A 17,134-nucleotide genomic window follows, 5' to 3' on the forward strand; every position below is an offset into this window, starting at 1 on the left:
GCTAATGATCTCTAGTCGTCTCTTTGCAGGAACTAGACAGTGAGGACATTATTATTCACTGTTATTTTTAGATAAAGATACAGGGTTCTCACAGCCTGTTCTGTATCTCCAATGTCATATCCCTTTCCCCTCCTTTGTGTCCTGGGTTTCACTGGTGCCGTCCACATACTCTGTGTGAGGCTTAGCCTGCTCTATTCTGACTCCTTGCATGCATGTGTGTGTAGGGGGGTGTACGTACATGGATATGCACGTATAAGGACAGAGGAAGACATCATGTATTCTTTTGAGGCAGGTCTTTCCCTGAACCTGGAGTTTATCCTTTCCCATCCTAGGACAGCCAGCACGCACCAGCCATCTTCTTGCCTCTGTATTCCCCCTCCTCCCTACAGTGCTGGGGTTTCAGGTTCACAGGAAGACCATGTCACTCTTGTTACACAGGTGCTGGCATCCAAACTCACATCTTTATGCTTGTTCTGTAAGCAGTATTAACCACTGAACCATCTCTCCTGCCCCCATCATTAGCTTTTGGTTGCATTATAGCTTCTAGCACCACATTTATCATCTGCCTGTCTCTCCAGGGACTGTGTGCTTCTAGGTGGCAGGCTCAGCCCTTTTCATAGAATGTGGCTCCTGGAATTCCCATTTCTTTAGTTGTGAGTGCGTGCTCTGTTTTGAGTCATTTCGGCAACCCTCACAGCAGCCTTCAGATGTGTCAGGGCTGCTGTCTTTATCTGTCCTGAAGAGCTAGGCACACAGAGGTGCTACATCCCAGGGTAAGGCTATCAAGTCCTGGTCCCCTGCCTCTAGAAGTCACAACTTAACCAACAAGCTACTAGTCTTTCAGAATACATGGAGATGTGTGCAGTAAGGTGTGGAGAGAGTGAGAGCGAAAGGAAGCCTGGGCGAGGAGGAAGTGTGCCAGTGTCACAGAGGAGGGGCGTAGCTCTTACTTCTGGTCAGTGTCAGGCAGCTGGCTCTGTGAAGGTGCCTCATTGAAGAATGAGGGAGAGCTATGTCACAGTTCTGTTTTGCACGTCTCCGAAGTGAAAGTTAAAAATCATAGCAGGGTGTGGCCCCCAGGCTATTTCCTCCCCCACTGTGGTGCATCAAGTCTCTGCAGGATTAGGCCCATCCGCTTCTACTGAGGCCAGGCAAGGCAGCTCTCTACTACCTGTGTGCTGGGGGCCTTCTCTAGCCTGTGTATGCTCTTCGGTTGGAGTGGGGATGGAAGGAGAGGCTCTGGGAGGTGGGGGGGGGGCAGTGTTTGGGATGTAAATAAAAACACAAAAAGAGCTGACCCTGGGTGGGAGCAGGGAATCTAATAGGGTCTAAAGGTGCCTTATGATCATAGAGTGTGTAGAGTCAATGTGCAGGGTGCCAGCCTTCAGGTAAGGATAAGGGGATGGGTCCAAGAATAAATTCAACTTGACTGCTACAGAAGCCAACAAAACATTCTTTTTAAAATATACATTGTTGTACCTAAGCCACACTACTTTATATAGCAACAGTTGTGTGCTCTGGTTCCATGATCTCTGGGGGTAGGGGAACTGGCTGAGGGAATTTGGAGGATGTCTACTTAAATAATGGGTCTGGTTTTTTGGAGGGAAGTATCAGATTCAGTTTTTTTATTTTATTTAGAAATTGAGGCTGACTCTATCATGAGCTGATTCTGATGGAATTTGATGGCTGCTGAGAAATTAGGATAGACAGTGATGTAGCGGATCCTGGAGCCTGCTGTGGCTTGCTTCTCACAAGCTGAGTCACCTTGAGCAAGTGGCTTAACCCTTGTTCCTCCATTTCCTCATCTTCAATGATGCAAATAACATTGCCTACCTGTGGCATCATGAGAAGATCATAGGCCAACTTTTCTAACCACTTACATTGTCCTTGACATATAGTAAGTCTCGTTAATAGTGGCCACTGTTAGAATTGAGGTTCGTTGTGGTGTGTGGTAGAGTCCACAGTTTAGGACAGGAACTTTCCAGCAGTGAGATCTAGGACCTCGGCAGCCCTTCTCAATTCTGTCTTATGATTGGCATGTTTGATAATGGGTGGGGCTCTGGGCCCCAGCTCAGTGCAGAGTAGTGGAACTGTTGTTGCATGCCTGGGAGGCACCTGGCCAACGGGGCTTTGTGACACTCCAGTTCTTTGTGTAGAAAGAAGGACATGGCAGCTATGCTTCTTAGTTAGAGTCTCTGCCACACTATTACACTGAAGCAAGAAATTCCTATGAGGAATTTCCTATGAGGGGTTCTATATTAAAGCTAGGCATAAGCTTTTAGCTGCGTGAGTGTGAACCACTCACAGCTTCTCTTTAGTCCTGTCTTGAAAACGTTGTCAGATAGATGCTTGCTCATCTGATCTGTGTGAGCAATGTGTTGTGAGCACTCTAAATATATTGTAGGAATCCTCTCTGTGAAGGTAAGGTCTGTGATTCATTTGATCTGCCCTCCCTATTCCCACCCACACTTGTCCTTTTTGGAGACAGGGTCTCATGTAACCTAAGTTGCCCTCAGACACATTGTGTGGCCAAGGATAACTTTGAATTTCTGATCTTTTTGCCTCCACCACCCAAAAGGCTATCATGTCCAGCTCATGATATTTGGAAATCAATCCTAGGGCTTTGTACATTCGAGGCAAACATTCTACCTTTTGGGCTGTATGCACAGCCCCAACCTTGTAGAAAAGAGATGGCTCATAAAAGAACGTTAGCTCATTGGAGGCTGATCTGATGATCTTTTCTTGTAGTTTTCAAAACTTTCCTTTGGCTTAAAAAAAAAATCAGACAGAAAGATAAGTTGCTAGGTCAAAATTATTCAGGTGTGGGGCTTCTAAGACTGGTTTTAGCTTGTCTGGGGCCTGTTGGGATGTTCTCTGCAGAAATGCCACTCCCACAAAATGAACCAAATGCTGGAAATTCCAGACTTCTTAGCAACTGAACATAAGCCATAAAAAGAAACTTCCAAGTCTGGCATCGTCATTTTTAAGGGAAACAGTTACTTGATTTTAAAAAACATTGTTGATTATTTTGAAATATTCATTTTAAAACATAAAGTATGTGTGTGCCCATGTAGGTACATAGAAAGTCAGATCCCTGCTTTTTTTATGTCACCCCCCTCTTTATCCCCCTGAGACAGGTCCTCCCTCTTTGTATTTTTTAAATTTAAAATAAATTTATGTTTATACAATATATTCTGATCATGGTTTCCCTTCTCCTCTCCCAGACTCTCCCTACCTCTCCATCCTCTAACTCCATTCTCTCTCTCTCTCTCTCTCCCTCTCTCTCTCATAAGAAAACAAATAGGCAAATAAAAAGACAAGGATAAAAGAAAGTGAACAAACAAATCAACAAAAGAAACAAAGAATGAGTGGGAGAAATGTCTATACACACCCATAAAAACTCAAACTTGGAAACCATAATATTCATGCAGAAGTCCAGTAAGGTTAAACAAAAGTCCAAATGAAGCAATGAGTCTTAAAAAAAACGTTTCCATAAATGCCCTTGAGTTCATTTAGAGTTGGCCATCTAGTGCTGGCCACAGGGTCTGCCCTTAAGTGTGATTTGTGTACCCAGTGACTCCCTTGGAGAAACAAATTTTTTCTTTGCGATCAGTTGTTAATTGGAGAGGGATAGGGGCTTGCATCTTGCCCATCTCAGCAGTGGGATCCAGTCTGGTTTGGACCTGGGCAGGCCCTGTGCATCAACCCTGTGTGTCTGGAAGATATTATTTCCTTCATGTCATCCACCTGCCTCAGTCTCTTGCTATCTGTCCACCTCCTCTTCTGCACAGTTCCCTGAGCCCTGAGAGACAGGGTCTCTTACTGAACCTGGAGCTTATTTATCATGGTTTAGCTAGCACTCATTCCTCAGCAGTCCTCCTGTCTCTCCCACTACCTGAGCTTTGGGATTATAGGGCACACTGAACAACACTCGGCTTTTACATGGGCTTGGGGGACCTGAGTTCAGGTCCTCACATTTATACTGAAAGAACCCTTACCCACTGGGTAATCTTCCCAGCTCGTGATAACATCTTTAAGGACAGTGGATATTTTAATTGGAATCATTCTTTGGTTTTTTATTTTGAGTACTTACTATCATGTGCTTAGAGGTCAGGGAAGACTCAGAAGTGTGATTTAAGAAGAGACTTAAAAGGTGAGAAAAGTAAGTCAGGCAGAATCAAAAATATTGAGGTGGAAAAAACTTGGGGAGGAAGCTAGAGCTTAATGGGAAAGTAGCCTGAGGGGAGGGCCTTGCTGAAGTATTACAGGGTTTCCCTAAAGGAACCTGCTCTTTTATACTATTATATTTGGTCATAAATAAGTGGCTTTGGTTGGCCTTGTTCTCCTGGTTTTCCAGCTAGTCTGCTTGGAGATAGAATTTGCCAGTCTAGAGCCATTACCAATCTCGAATATAAAGAAATACTTAGATAAGACCATTAAAAAGTGAGGTCGTGGTTACAACAGAGTCTGAAGCCAGCCTGGGATACCTAAGACATTCTCCAAAAATGTCAAACAAACTAAAACAGAAAGGCAAAATTCTGCATTGTCCTTTAGAAAACGCGGACTGTATACAGCATAGCACCAGGTCAGCCTGTGTTTTTACTGCTACCCTAAGTGACTCACAATGAGTTTCCTATTGCTTATTAGAAGGAAGGGCTGTGTCAGACATCTCACTCAGCGACTGCCTGGAGCACAGCTCCTGTGTGGTGAGAGTCAGATGGGTGAGGAGAGAAAGGGTAGGAGGTCAGGAGCTCTGAACTGGTTTCCGGTCTTCACATTCCAGCGGGGAGTTTTGTCTGGTGAAGCCAGAACATGTTCAAGCTAGAGGGGACCTCAAGGACTAGCCCCACATTGTGTGGGGTCAGGGTGCCAGAGAGGTAGTAAAATACCCTAGGGCGCCCATACCAGCAGCTGTATGAGGGCTAGTTTTTTGGTTTTGTTTGGGTTCTTTGGGAAGTTGGCTGTGGAAAACTGAGGCTTGTTTCCTTAGTCTTGTATCCTGATTTGGTACTTTGAAGGACCAGTGTAGTGTATGGAGACACTGGTGGATCGCAACATCCTCCATTAGCTCCCAGAGCTACAGGGTTTCCCAAGAGGAAACAAAAGTCCTTTGGGCACTGGGATCTGAGGGTGTACCATTCTTCCCCTGGCTTCCAGTTTACGATGACTTTTTAATGTTATAGAGTCATGGACTGGCTCTGGGGTGATGATGCTAACATTTTGGTATAACCCTGACTGAGACAATATCCACTAGCGAACAGTTATGCGAGGCCAGCGCTGCCTCAGAATGAGTGCCGTTCATCACACCAGCATCCATGCTTACATGAAAAGCCACTGTAGGTCTGTGTGGTGGCAAATTTACTCTGTCTATAGGGCATCCTCAGTGGACAGATGGATTTGGGGACCTGTGACATTTACTAACTGACCGCCCTAGGCATCCATGGTCTCAAATTTGGAATGACTGATCTGGAAGCCTAGCTTGTAGAACACCAGCCACCTGTAGGGAAGGGCCTTCACCATGGCCAATTTCCTGGTGCAAACCCACACTCTATATTTAAAAAAATTGTCTTTATTGCTTTTTTTTTTTTAAATTGTAAAAGTAACTCAAGATCATTGTAAAGAGATTAACATACAGTGATTCCAGTTTTGTCTGGGCTTATAGTTTATAATATATGCTAGGATTTTACAGAAATAGAAGTTACTACATGCAATGTTTTCCAAATGTGTACATTTAAAATATGTTGGTGACTTATTCTGAGGTCAGAACACTGAGTGAGGCTCAAGGTTTGAGTCTGCAGTGGATAGCAGGATGTAATAGTAATGTACTAGTTGGGTGACCCTGCGTAGGTCTTTGAGCTTCCTAGAGGTTTCAGTGTCTGATGTTCATTTCTGATAAAGTTGTTGTAAGGAGACAATGAGGTCACATACAAGAAAGACTCAGTGCATGGTAACAGATTGTATAAACATGAAGGATTGGTTAAATTATAATCTTAGCATATGTCTTAGTTAGGGTTTCCATTGCTGTAAAGCGACACTAGAGCCAAGGCAACTCTTAGAAAAGGAAACATTTAATTGGGGCTGGCTTACAGTTTCAGAGGTTCAGTCTATTATCATCATGGCAGGAAGCATAGCAGCATCCAGGCAGACATGGTACTGGAGGAGCTGAGAGTTCTACATCTTGATCCAAAGGTAGCAGAAGGGAGCTGTCTTCCATGAGGAGGTTCTCTCTTCCACATTGGGCAGAGCTTGGGCACCAGGAGACCTTAAAGCCTGCCTACAGGGTGATACATGTCTTCTTCCACACCTCCTCCAACAAAGGCCAGGCCTCCTAATAGTGCCACTTCCCATGGACCAAGCATATTCAAACCATCACACACACTTTCTCGTGTGTTATTCTCCCTGCGCTTTCTTCTTTTATCCTTCCAAGGTCTTGGTATATATCCAAGGCTGTCCTCTACTTCCGTTTCCCTAGACCTGGGATTACAGGTATGCAGCATCTTGCCAAGTTCTCCCTTTCCATGCTCTGTTCTTTATCAGTGAGTACTTAACCCCGTGGTATTTACTCATTGGTTCTCCTGGACACAACAGTAACTTATGTGTGGTCCCCTCTGTTGCCAGGTCACTCCCGGAAGCAAGGCTGCTATAGCGAATTTATGTATTGGAGATTTAATTACAGCCATCGATGGGGAAGATACCAGCAGCATGACACACTTGGAAGCTCAGAACAAAATCAAGGGCTGCGCTGACAACATGACGCTCACAGTATCCAGGTGAGGCTGTGGAAATATTTAGTTCATTCCTAATAGACTGGAAGCTGCTCGTGGACAGGGCCTGCGCCTCCCTTTCCCTACCCCCCAATCTCAGAAGCCTCTGCACTTCCCTGGTTCTGTATTCTGCATACATAATGAAAGTACACCACGTCTGCGGTTTTAGATTTTGGGGTTGCTCATTTCTTCTCTCCTGTGCACATGACTTATCTCTTGTCGGCTTCTCATGTGTCGGTCTCTGCCTATTAAGTTACCACACTTTCACTTGATGAAAGTGAAAGTTTTCAACTAATGAAAACGAGTTAGGCACTATTAAGGCATAACAAATGTAAATGTCTTCCTGAGGTCCTCTGAGTATCAGTTCCTACCAAGGATCCAAGGAGTAGGGGGTGTTGCATCCTGAGATCACAGCTGCTGTTAGATAAAGGGCCGAGTGTAACTTAAGGTGCACTACAGGAAAGGAGCAGAGGCATTGAGCAGACAGCCCAGGAAAGCACCTTGGAAGCTGTAATTAGGGTAGAATTTCCATTCACCTTTCACTTGGTCATGGAAGGAGCCTTAGGAAGCTAAGATATCAGGAGTGATTGGTTCAGCTTTGAGTGGCTTCCTAGTTCCTGTTGGATCAAGTTCAGCTTCTGTTTGCTGGGTGAACCTGCTTTACTTAATGGCTCACCAACCTTCGCTTTTATAGCTCTTCATCATGTTCTCCTCTGTCAAGTACATTCTGTGACCTTTTTCCCCCTTTCTCCTTGTGCTATAGGATTGTGAGACAGACCAAGATGAACAATATGAGAATATTTTGTTCCCTTCAGAGCCCTACTGACTCTGGGAGGCTAACCATTCCATTATGACTACTTCAAAAGGACATTGGCCCTTTGTTCTTGTCTCTTGTTCTATCTAGCTCAGCCCACGTCCTCTCCCTCAAACTCATGTTCGGGTCATTCATGCGTTTATTCATAGGTTCATTGGTTTTTTTTTTTTTGAAAATTCATTTGCCAACAAAATTGTATGGGCGTGTCTTATAATTGTCTGTCACTGTTTACTGTGACAAACACAAAGTATAAATATTCTCTACCTTCAAGAGATAAAAACGCCCCATGCTAATAAAACCTGGAACTGATTCATGAATACATTGGTGATATGGTCTAGGCTAGGTGTTCAAGTTAGGCCCTGTTTTTTTTCCTCCCAACCCCATGCTCCCTGAAATAAGATCTAGATTCAAAATGTATTTACAAATACCTGGCCATAAAGCTAGGCTCCTTTTTGATTAGATATAACTTAAAATATCCCATGTATTCTAGCTTACATTCTGCCACATGACTGGTTACCTGTGCTCAGATGCAATGAATTCAGTTGTTACATCTTCCCAGCAAATCTCCCTGCCTCCTTCTCTCCTAGAGTTTTTTTTTTTTTTTTCTCCTCCTCTTGATGTCCCACATTCTATTTCCTGCCTAAGCCATAGGCCACAGGTGACAGGTGATGCGTCCATACAACACACAAGATGCTTTCTCTACAGCTAGGAACACTGAACCAGGATAGAGTTGAAGTCTATCCCACCTTGAGCCAGGATAGAGTTGAAGTCTATCCACCTTGAATTGAGGTGGCAGTATGAGGCAGGAATAGCAAGTCAGAGGAGCCTGGTGGCTTCGTCAGTTCCCCAGACTGTAATGAGGAAGGCTGGGGTCTTGGCTTGGAAAATCCCTTCAGGCTGTGTGTAAGAACCATCTAACATGGATGCCACTTAATTGATAGCTAGGGGGTAGTTCTGATGGTGGGGTTCAAGTTCAGAGGGTAGAAGTTAAGGCAAAGGGGATGTTTTTCCTTATTTGTTTTTTGTGTGTAAAGTTGTTTCTTGGTGTCCATGGGGGTTGGGCCCCAGAATTGTTTTGGATATCAAAATCTGCCGCTAACCCAAGTCCCTTCTGTACAAAGCAGTGTAGCACTTCTTGCACATACTCTATGTATATCTTCCTGCAGTCTTTTAAGTCATCTCTAGATTGCCTATAATAAGATTGCCTATAATATCTACTGCAATGTAAATGCTATGCCCATGACTGCTATACCATAAGACAAGGGGGAAAGTCTGTACATGTTCAGTACAGATGCAGATCTTGTCTGCAGTTGACTGAATCTAAGCAGAACCTGTAGAGACAGAGGTTGAGCTGGATCCTTTATTTAACATGAATGAGACAGCAGCTTTAGGCTGGGGACAGCTTGCGGCCCAGTGGTGGAGCCCTTGCTTGACTGACGTTTGTGAGTTGTTGAGTTGGAGCATCAGCACTGCAAAGCAGAATGAGGTGAAACGACAGAGGGGGAACAGCAGCTTTGTTCATCTGTTGCAGGTCTGAACAGAAGATTTGGTCTCCTCTAGTGACCGAGGAGGGGAAACGTCATCCCTACAAGATGAATTTAGCGTCGGAACCCCAAGTAAGTGCTTGCTTATCTTTGCCACTCCGCTGCCAGCTGCTTTCCTGCTTGGGTATTGTTCAGCTCGCCTCTGTTTTTCCTGCACTGGAGGTCTGGGGATAAAGTGGTCAGGAGAGGCCTCCACTGTCATTGCTGGGATCTGGCTTAAGTTCAGTTCTTCCCGTAAGGGAAACCGCCAGAAGAAAGGTCTGGAAAACCCCAGGGCAGGGACATGGCCGGCAACAGAGTAAGAAGGAGTGGGAAGGCAGGCAGTGGGAGAAGGGGACAGAAGCCTTCCTGCAAAGAGAATTGGTAGGACTCTACTGAAACCTGAGAGCTAGCTCCGCTCTTACAGATTAGACACAGAAGAATCATCCTTGAGACGAGGATACCTTTAGGCCTGAAATGGAGTGAAAAAAAGAAACACAGGGATTTAATAGTCCATCTTTCTTATCCTGTGAGTCCTGAGGTAGAAATATGTTTTTATTACAGTGAAACATGAAGAAAGACCTTAAAATTAGTTAAATGAGATGACATTTGATCTTGGAAAAATAAAGGAAGGAGTCCCTGCATTGTTCGTTGGCTGAGTAGAATTTTCTACAACAGTAGATTGTCCCGAGATTCTGTATTTACAAATGAATCTCTTGGTGGATAGCTGATAGGTGTTTTTATTTCTCCCTTAGTTGTGTCTTCTAAAATATCTATACTGTGTGGGTATATTTTGAAATAAGTACAGAAATATTTAGAACACGTTGGTAAAAATGCCCATGTTGCTCACTACAAACTATGTTCTCTGTTGGATAAATGAATGAATTATTAAGAGTAAATGTGGCTGAGGAAGTGGCTTATGGGTAAAGTGCGTTCACACAAGCACAAGGACCTGAGTTTCAATTTCCAGCACCCATGTGTGAAAGCTGGGCATGACTGTGCCCATCTGCAATTCCATCAACGTGACTGTGCCCATCTGCAGTCCCATCAATTCGAGCTGGTTTGCCAGTTTAGCCAGAAGGCTGAGTTTCGGGTTCACTTAAAGACCCAGTGTCTAAAAATGTGAAGAAATGATTGAGGAAGGTATCACACATCAACCTCCAGTCTCCACACACAAGTGCACACACTCACAAGTGCACACACACAAGTGCACCCAGACACAGATGTACACATACGTAAAACAACAAGAAAACCACAAATAAGTGAGTAAGTAAATGGATAACTATTTTTGCCATTTTCAAAATGGGGTTGTGATTATTATATATTTAGCCCCAGAAGATTTGAAATTAAAATTTTCGTTTTAAAGTTTGAGACACTATTTAGTTTTTTTTATGTAAAATAGTAATGAAAAGATAACACATAGTTATATATAGCATAGAAATGATATGAAATTGAATTCATATGATTCCATAGTATGTATAAATGGAATGGCTGATTATAAGCCTTAATTTCTTAAAGGCGTCTCATTAAAATTTCAGAAATGTGGTTATAATTTTTCCTATTTGCAGTAGCCATCATACTAACATGCTACATTCTGTTAGAGATCATTTTGCACCTGGCATGTTGAAGTTGACATGAACATATTATTCTGTGTAAGACCTATAAGGAAACTCATAAAATGTTACTCTGCAAACTGGCAGTTGTATAAGCAAGTTTAAATTATGGCAGAGTTAGTTTCAGTTTTTCTGGTAGTTTAGTCATTGATTAAAGTTACTGTATGTGTTAAATTTTGATGTGTTAAGTTTCCACATAGTTTTATAACAATGAGGAATAATTTTGGCTTAACTTGGTCCAAAATGGCTACTTTTTACTTGGGGAAACCATCTATGTCTTGGTTATACTTTTTCTTCAGTGCTGATATTTTTGAAGATCATTTTCAGATTAAAAATACAATTATTCAGACTCCTTGAAAGGGTAGCTTGACTGTATTTTTCTCATCATTCTTTATTCATGCAAATATCTTCCCACCTCCCCTTTCCCCAGATTTTCCATTTCTGAGACTTCTGAGCTAGAGGGCAAATAGTGAGGGCAGAGTTCACGGATATTGTAAAGAGCTGCTCGCTCGTTCACATAAAGCCAACCAACACCCCAGCTTATCTGAGGTCAACATAGTTACATACCTAGTTTGTATTTCCTCATTATTGAGTTTCCTTGGAGACCAGTAAATACAAAACCCAAACAATGACATCATCCCTTCCAAAAGGCAAGCCCTAAATCCGCCTGCCTTCTGGAAAGACTAGAATCCACATGGGGGTAGAAATATTTCTTTTATGTACAAACCAGATGCATTCTTGATAGATGCTTTATAAAGCAAGAATCAAGAATTAAAAAAGAAAAAAGAAAAAAAAAAACCACCCGAAGAAAAATACTCCACTATTCCCACAAAAGAAAACAAGGGTGGGATGGGGGAGGGGAGGGGTGGGTTGGGTTGAGGAGTTGGCTTCTGCTGCCAGGCCTGCCTGAGGACCTGAGTTTGATCCCTGGGGCTTACATGATGGAAGGTGAGAATGGATTCTCCTAAATTGTCCTCTGATCTATACTGTGCGCAGTTAGTAAGTAAATACATACATACATACATACATACGTACATACGTACATAGTAAGAATGTATGACATGGCTCCCATGGGCTTCTGACTGGAATTCTTTTTGTTTCTACGGGAAGAGGAGATGGACCCTAGTGAGACCCTGCCCTGTTTTGCCCTGTGCTTGGTGCACAGACGTGTCACATGATGTCCTTCTGAAGAAGCTTAGAGAAGTGGGCTCAGAGAGGCATAACATGTTCACCGTCAAAGTGTCAGGGAAAATTGGAGGCAAGACTAAAGACTAAGCATCCTGTGCTGCTCCCAGAACAGCTGTGGACACAGAAGAGTGCATGCTGGGTGCTGTCCTGTGTCTGCCCATGGTGGCAGTGAGAGCTCCTGACCTCTAATCTGTAAGTCAGCTGCTGCCTTTCACAGACAGGACTCAATGATTTTACGATTCCTTTGAATCAGTACACATAAAATGAGTTAACCATTTCTTATGACCATTCTTTTCTTTAAGAGCCTCTTTTGAGATAGTTTGTAGCCAGGCTTGATGGCAGAAACAGGTGGATCTCTGTGAATTTGAAGCCAGCCTGGTCTACACAGTGAGTTCCAGGACAGCTAGGGCTTCATAGAGAGACCCTGTCTCAAAACAAACAAACAAACAAACAAACAAACAAACAAACACACAAGTCTCTTTTTATTATTTTTTATTACTTTATTATTTATTATTTTATTGTTTTTTTATTATTTTATTATTTGTGCATACATGGACAAAGTCAACTAAACCTCAGTGATTCTGACTCGAAAAAAAAATTTACCAGGCTAATAAAAAAGAAATCCTAAGCTGACTACGCCTTTAATCCCAGCACTTGGGAGGCAGAGGCCAGCCTGGTCTACAAAGTGAGTTCCAGGACAGCCAGGGATATACAGAGAAACCCTGTCTCGAAAAAAAAAAAAAAAGAAAGAAAGAAAGAAAGAAATCCCAACCATAAAAATGTGTTTATCTGCCTTTTACTTTAAATTAGTTTCGTACTGAATTAAACAGTTCTCATTCATAATGCATTCCAATTAAACACTAAATTTCATTTTTTTTTTTTTTTTTGTTTTTTTGAGACAGGGTTTCTCTGTGTAGCCCTGGCTGTCCTGGAACTCACTCTGTAGACCAGGCTGGCCTCGAACTCAGAAATCTGCCTGCCTCTGCCCCCCAAGTGCTGAGATTAAAGACGTGTGCCACCCCGCCCGGCTAAATTTCATTTTTTAAAAGAGCAGAAAAAGAATGATAGAAGAATTGGAATATTTATTTTTGATCATTTGGATGTTTAAGAAAGAAAGCAGGGTTTAGAAGAATTTTCTTGGGAACTCAGAAAACACGTCGAGCTTAGAAGGCTACACAGCTTGTGGCACTGGAAGCCGGAGTTGATTTTGAGCATTGGTGCCGGGAGAACCTTGTAACTGAGTCATCAGATACCCTGGGATCATTTTTTTTTTTAAAGTTCTTTTTAAAAAATTTAAAATTTTTTTTAGATATTTTCTTTATTTACATTTCGAATCCCCTTTCCTAATTTCCCTTCTGAAAATCCCCTATTCCCTCCCCACTCTCCCTGCTCCCCAGCCCACCCACTCCCATTCCTTGTCCTGGCATTCCCCTATACTGGGGCATAGAGCCTTCACAGGACCAAGGACCTCTCCTCCCATTGATGACCGACTAGGCCATCCTCTGCTACATATATAACTAGAGCCACAAGTTTCACCGTGTGTTTTCTTTGATTGGTGGTATAGTTCCAAGGAGCTCTGGGGGTACTTGGTTAGTTCATATTGATGTTTCTCCTATGGGGATTAACATCCAATATATATATAAAGAACTCAAGAAGTTGGACTCCAGAAAATCAAATAACCCTATTAAAAAATGGGGCACAAAGCTAAATAAAGAATTCTCAACTGAGGAATACGGAACGGCTGAGAAGCACCTGAAAAAATGTTCAACATCCTTAATCATCAGGGAAATGCAAATCAAAACAACCCTGAGATTCCACCTCACACCAATCAGAATGGCTAAGATCAAAAATTCAGGTAACAGCAGATGCTGGAGAGGATGTGGAGAAAGAGGAACACTCCTCCATTGCTGGTGGGATTGCAAGTAGTTACAACCACTCTGGAAATCAGTTTGGTGGTTCCTCAGAAAACTCTACATAGTACTACCGGAAGATCCAGCAATACCTCTCCTGGGCATATACCCAGAAGATGTTCCAACTTGTAATAAGGACACATGCTCCACAAAGTTCGGAGCAGAGCCTGAAGGAACGACCATCCAGAGACTGCCCCACTTGGTGATCTCTCCCATAAACAACCACCAAACCCAGACACTAGGCAGATGCCAACAAGAGCCTGCTGACAGAAACCTGATATAGCTGTCTCCTGTGAGGCTCTACCAGTGCCTGGCAAATACAGAAGTGGATGCTCACAGTCATCCATTAGACAGAGCACAGGGTCCCCAATGAAGGAGCTAGAGGAAGTACCCAGGGATCATTTTTTTAAAAAAGGAATGTTAGTTTAAAAACTATAACGAGGCTGTGTGGCACACATCTTTCAACCCAGCACCCAGGAGGCAGGCAAATCTCTGAGTTAGGCCCAGGCTGGTCTAGAGAGTGAGTTTCAGAACAGCTAGGGCTACAGAGAGAACCCCTCTCTCAAAAAATAAAATAAATAAAATAAAATAAAATAAAATATAATAAAATAAATGGTGTTTTGGTTTTGGCATGTTTACACAGATGCCTAGAGAGGTTGTAGTTGTAATTGTTCACCAGATTTCTGGAGGTGGACCAAGGAATAAGGACTCAGAAACTCAACCTCCTTCGCCCATAGGATCTGGTTTGGACTTGTCTTCCAGAACCTTCCATCTTGTGTTTTACCACAGGGAATGGTAGGCCCTCAGTGCCTCAGCTGCCTTTTGCAAGTACTGAGACATGTAGTCAGCAGCTGTTCCTCTTCTTACCCTCTTTCCTTGCTGATCTAACCTGCTCGGGTCTGGGGAGTTTATCTCTACCTTTTGACATGGAGAGCTCCGTGGTAGTCTAGGCTACCTCTCTCTACTTTTTCCTAATGCCTCTGAAATGTGTTAGATGCTTCAGCTCTGACTTGGGTACTGGTAGCCCAAGGCATGACATGTTATCCTCCTTAGAGGTACCCAACATCAGCTCTGCTGGGTCTCGGGGAAGGGTCAGAGATGGAGCTGATTGAGAGAGGATGTGGGATTGCAGTCCTACATCTGTGGATGCTTTACCACGTATTGATCACCGTCTCCTTGCCTTTGTCTGAGCCCCTCTGCTCGAAGCAAGCTGAAGTTTAGATGTGAGCCAGGGACTGCCATAGCTTAGCTGGAAGTTCTCCCTGTACTGTACAGGATAACGGGTTTAGGATCCACAGCTCCTTGAACTTCTCCTCTGCTCCCTGCCTTTAGGAAGTCCTGCACATAGGAAGTGCCCACAACCGAAGTGCCATGCCATTTACTGCCTCACCTGCTCCCAGCACCCGGGTCATCACAAACCAGTACAACAGCCCAACTGGCCTCTACTCATCCGAAAACATCTCTAACTTCAACAATGCTGTGGAGTCGAAGACCTCAGCCAGTGGGGAGGAGGCGAACAGCAGGCCGTAAGTGGACCCCTGAAGTCTCCAGGTCCTGGGAAAGGGAGGCTCTTTCCTTTATTTTTTTCTAGCAAGTTGAACTACTAAGCCTGGGGTGGGCATGGGCACGGGGAAACCTTTGACACTAATTTCTTTACACACGAAAAGGGCTCCTTCCCTCCTCTTTGTAGAGGTTGTAGTAAAATAAGGAAATGTGTTGCTGGTGCAGTGTCTCAAAGGTTGCAGTACCTACTGTTGAGCTCAAGAATCTATTCCTAGCACATTCATAACATTGTGTATGGGTTTGGTGGCTTAGCTGTGGTTCCAGTAACTTCAGAGGTGCAGACAGGGGATCTGGAACAAACAGGTTGGAGAGACTAGCTGCATGGGTGAGCTCTGGGTTCGGTGAATAATGTAAGGAGCAACGGGAGAAGACTTTGGATGCCACCCTTGGGCCTCCACATGTGTGTGAGCGCCTGTGCACCCACACTGTGACCTGTGGATATCCACACCCGTGACAGCGAGAAAAGAAAACATATAAAATGCCTAGCACCATGTCGGACACAAACAGATCTTGTAATGGTGGCGAATCGTTCTTGTCCTGAGCGCGGTGGTCACCTCCAGCTTCTGGTCATGGTTGTTCACAGGACCGCCAGCTGTGTCCTGAGGGAGTCCTCATTGTAGAGAGTATTTGGGTGGACTGCTCCACGCTTCCCACCGAATCTGAGCAGCACACACAGTTGTGCAGTCTCGGTGAAGCAATGCTTGCTTCTTCACCAATGTAGACCAGAAATGACAGAGCTAAATCCATGAAGCTGCAAGTTCCTGCCCAGAGGGATGGGTTCTGACCTGCGACAGAAGCTGGCTTAACAAGAGGAGAGATGGGACCGCAGGTGGAACCAGGCAGGCATGTCCTCGGTCATATATCTGTGGGCTGTATCTACCTTTACCTCTCTATCTGGTCTCCTGTTTCTTCCAGCAGAGGGCCCTAAATTTGCTCTGTCCCCAACACTTTGGGGACACTTCAGCCACCCATGGCAAGGGAACTGGGCATGACAGTGTTAATGACGGTGTTATGACAGAGGGTGGGGAGTAGATTAGGACTCATGCCTGAGGATGGGCCTGCAGGGAAGGAGCGCAGGGCAGAGCTGCCAGTTCAAACACAACTGAGCTACCCTTGTGGAGCCCTATGTTCATATACAGCCCACAGGGATGGTGTAGACTTTTACTCACTCAGATTTTGTGTTAACTCCAAAAGCCTGTTTTGCCATCCAGTTTCTTCCTTATTCATCTGTCCAAATTTTAGCTCATTTTAGGTGCACGCTAAGTGTTTCAAATGCAAGTTGTGGGGATGGGGCTACAGTCCCAGGCTCCTTAACTGTTTTGAGAGCTGTTACAGGAACCCCATTGTGTTTGTGGTCTCCAGGGTCTGGGGAGAGGAAGGGATGGGAGAGAGATGGACGGAGGCTAGCAGCAGATGAAGACAGACAGATCAGACAGATATTGAGACTATTGGCCATCTCCTGCACACAAGTCTTTGTCCCTGACACGGAGAGGACAGGATGGAACAGATCTGTATGTTCCTTAGAGGCTAGTGAGGCTTTGGTTTCAGAAGAGGCTGAAGATCACTGGCTTTAATTGCAGTGGCCAGCACTATTACCTCTTACGCCAATTATGGTTCCCACGAGGTCTTACCTGCTTGGTAGGTTAACGCCCTTCTAGGTGGTTATGGGGATGCTGGGGATATGAGGGAAAGCGCCAGGCAGGGCGTCCTCTAAGTATCACATCCTGAAGGGAAGCTTGCACGCAGCTCAGTGATCTGA

The 17,134-nt window shown here is 44.1% G+C and overlaps 1 protein-coding gene across 1 annotated transcript in view; it reads left to right on the forward strand.

Moving 5' to 3' along the window:
• Positions 1–17,134, forward strand: part of Pdlim1 (PDZ and LIM domain 1) — a 50,128-nt gene that overhangs the window by 14,440 nt on the left and 18,554 nt on the right. Inside the window, exons 2-4 of the mRNA XM_021151809.3 lie at positions 6,619–6,770; positions 9,110–9,194; positions 15,145–15,338. Of these exons, the coding sequence (XP_021007468.1) occupies positions 6,619–6,770; positions 9,110–9,194; positions 15,145–15,338 (431 nt within the window). The remainder of the gene's footprint in view (positions 1–6,618; positions 6,771–9,109; positions 9,195–15,144; positions 15,339–17,134) is intronic.

The sequence above is a fragment of the Mus caroli genome, unplaced genomic scaffold (assembly GCF_978045245.1).
Source record: "Mus caroli unplaced genomic scaffold, Mus_caroli_1 scaffold_20, whole genome shotgun sequence".
NCBI classification, from domain to species: domain Eukaryota; kingdom Metazoa; phylum Chordata; class Mammalia; order Rodentia; family Muridae; genus Mus; species Mus caroli.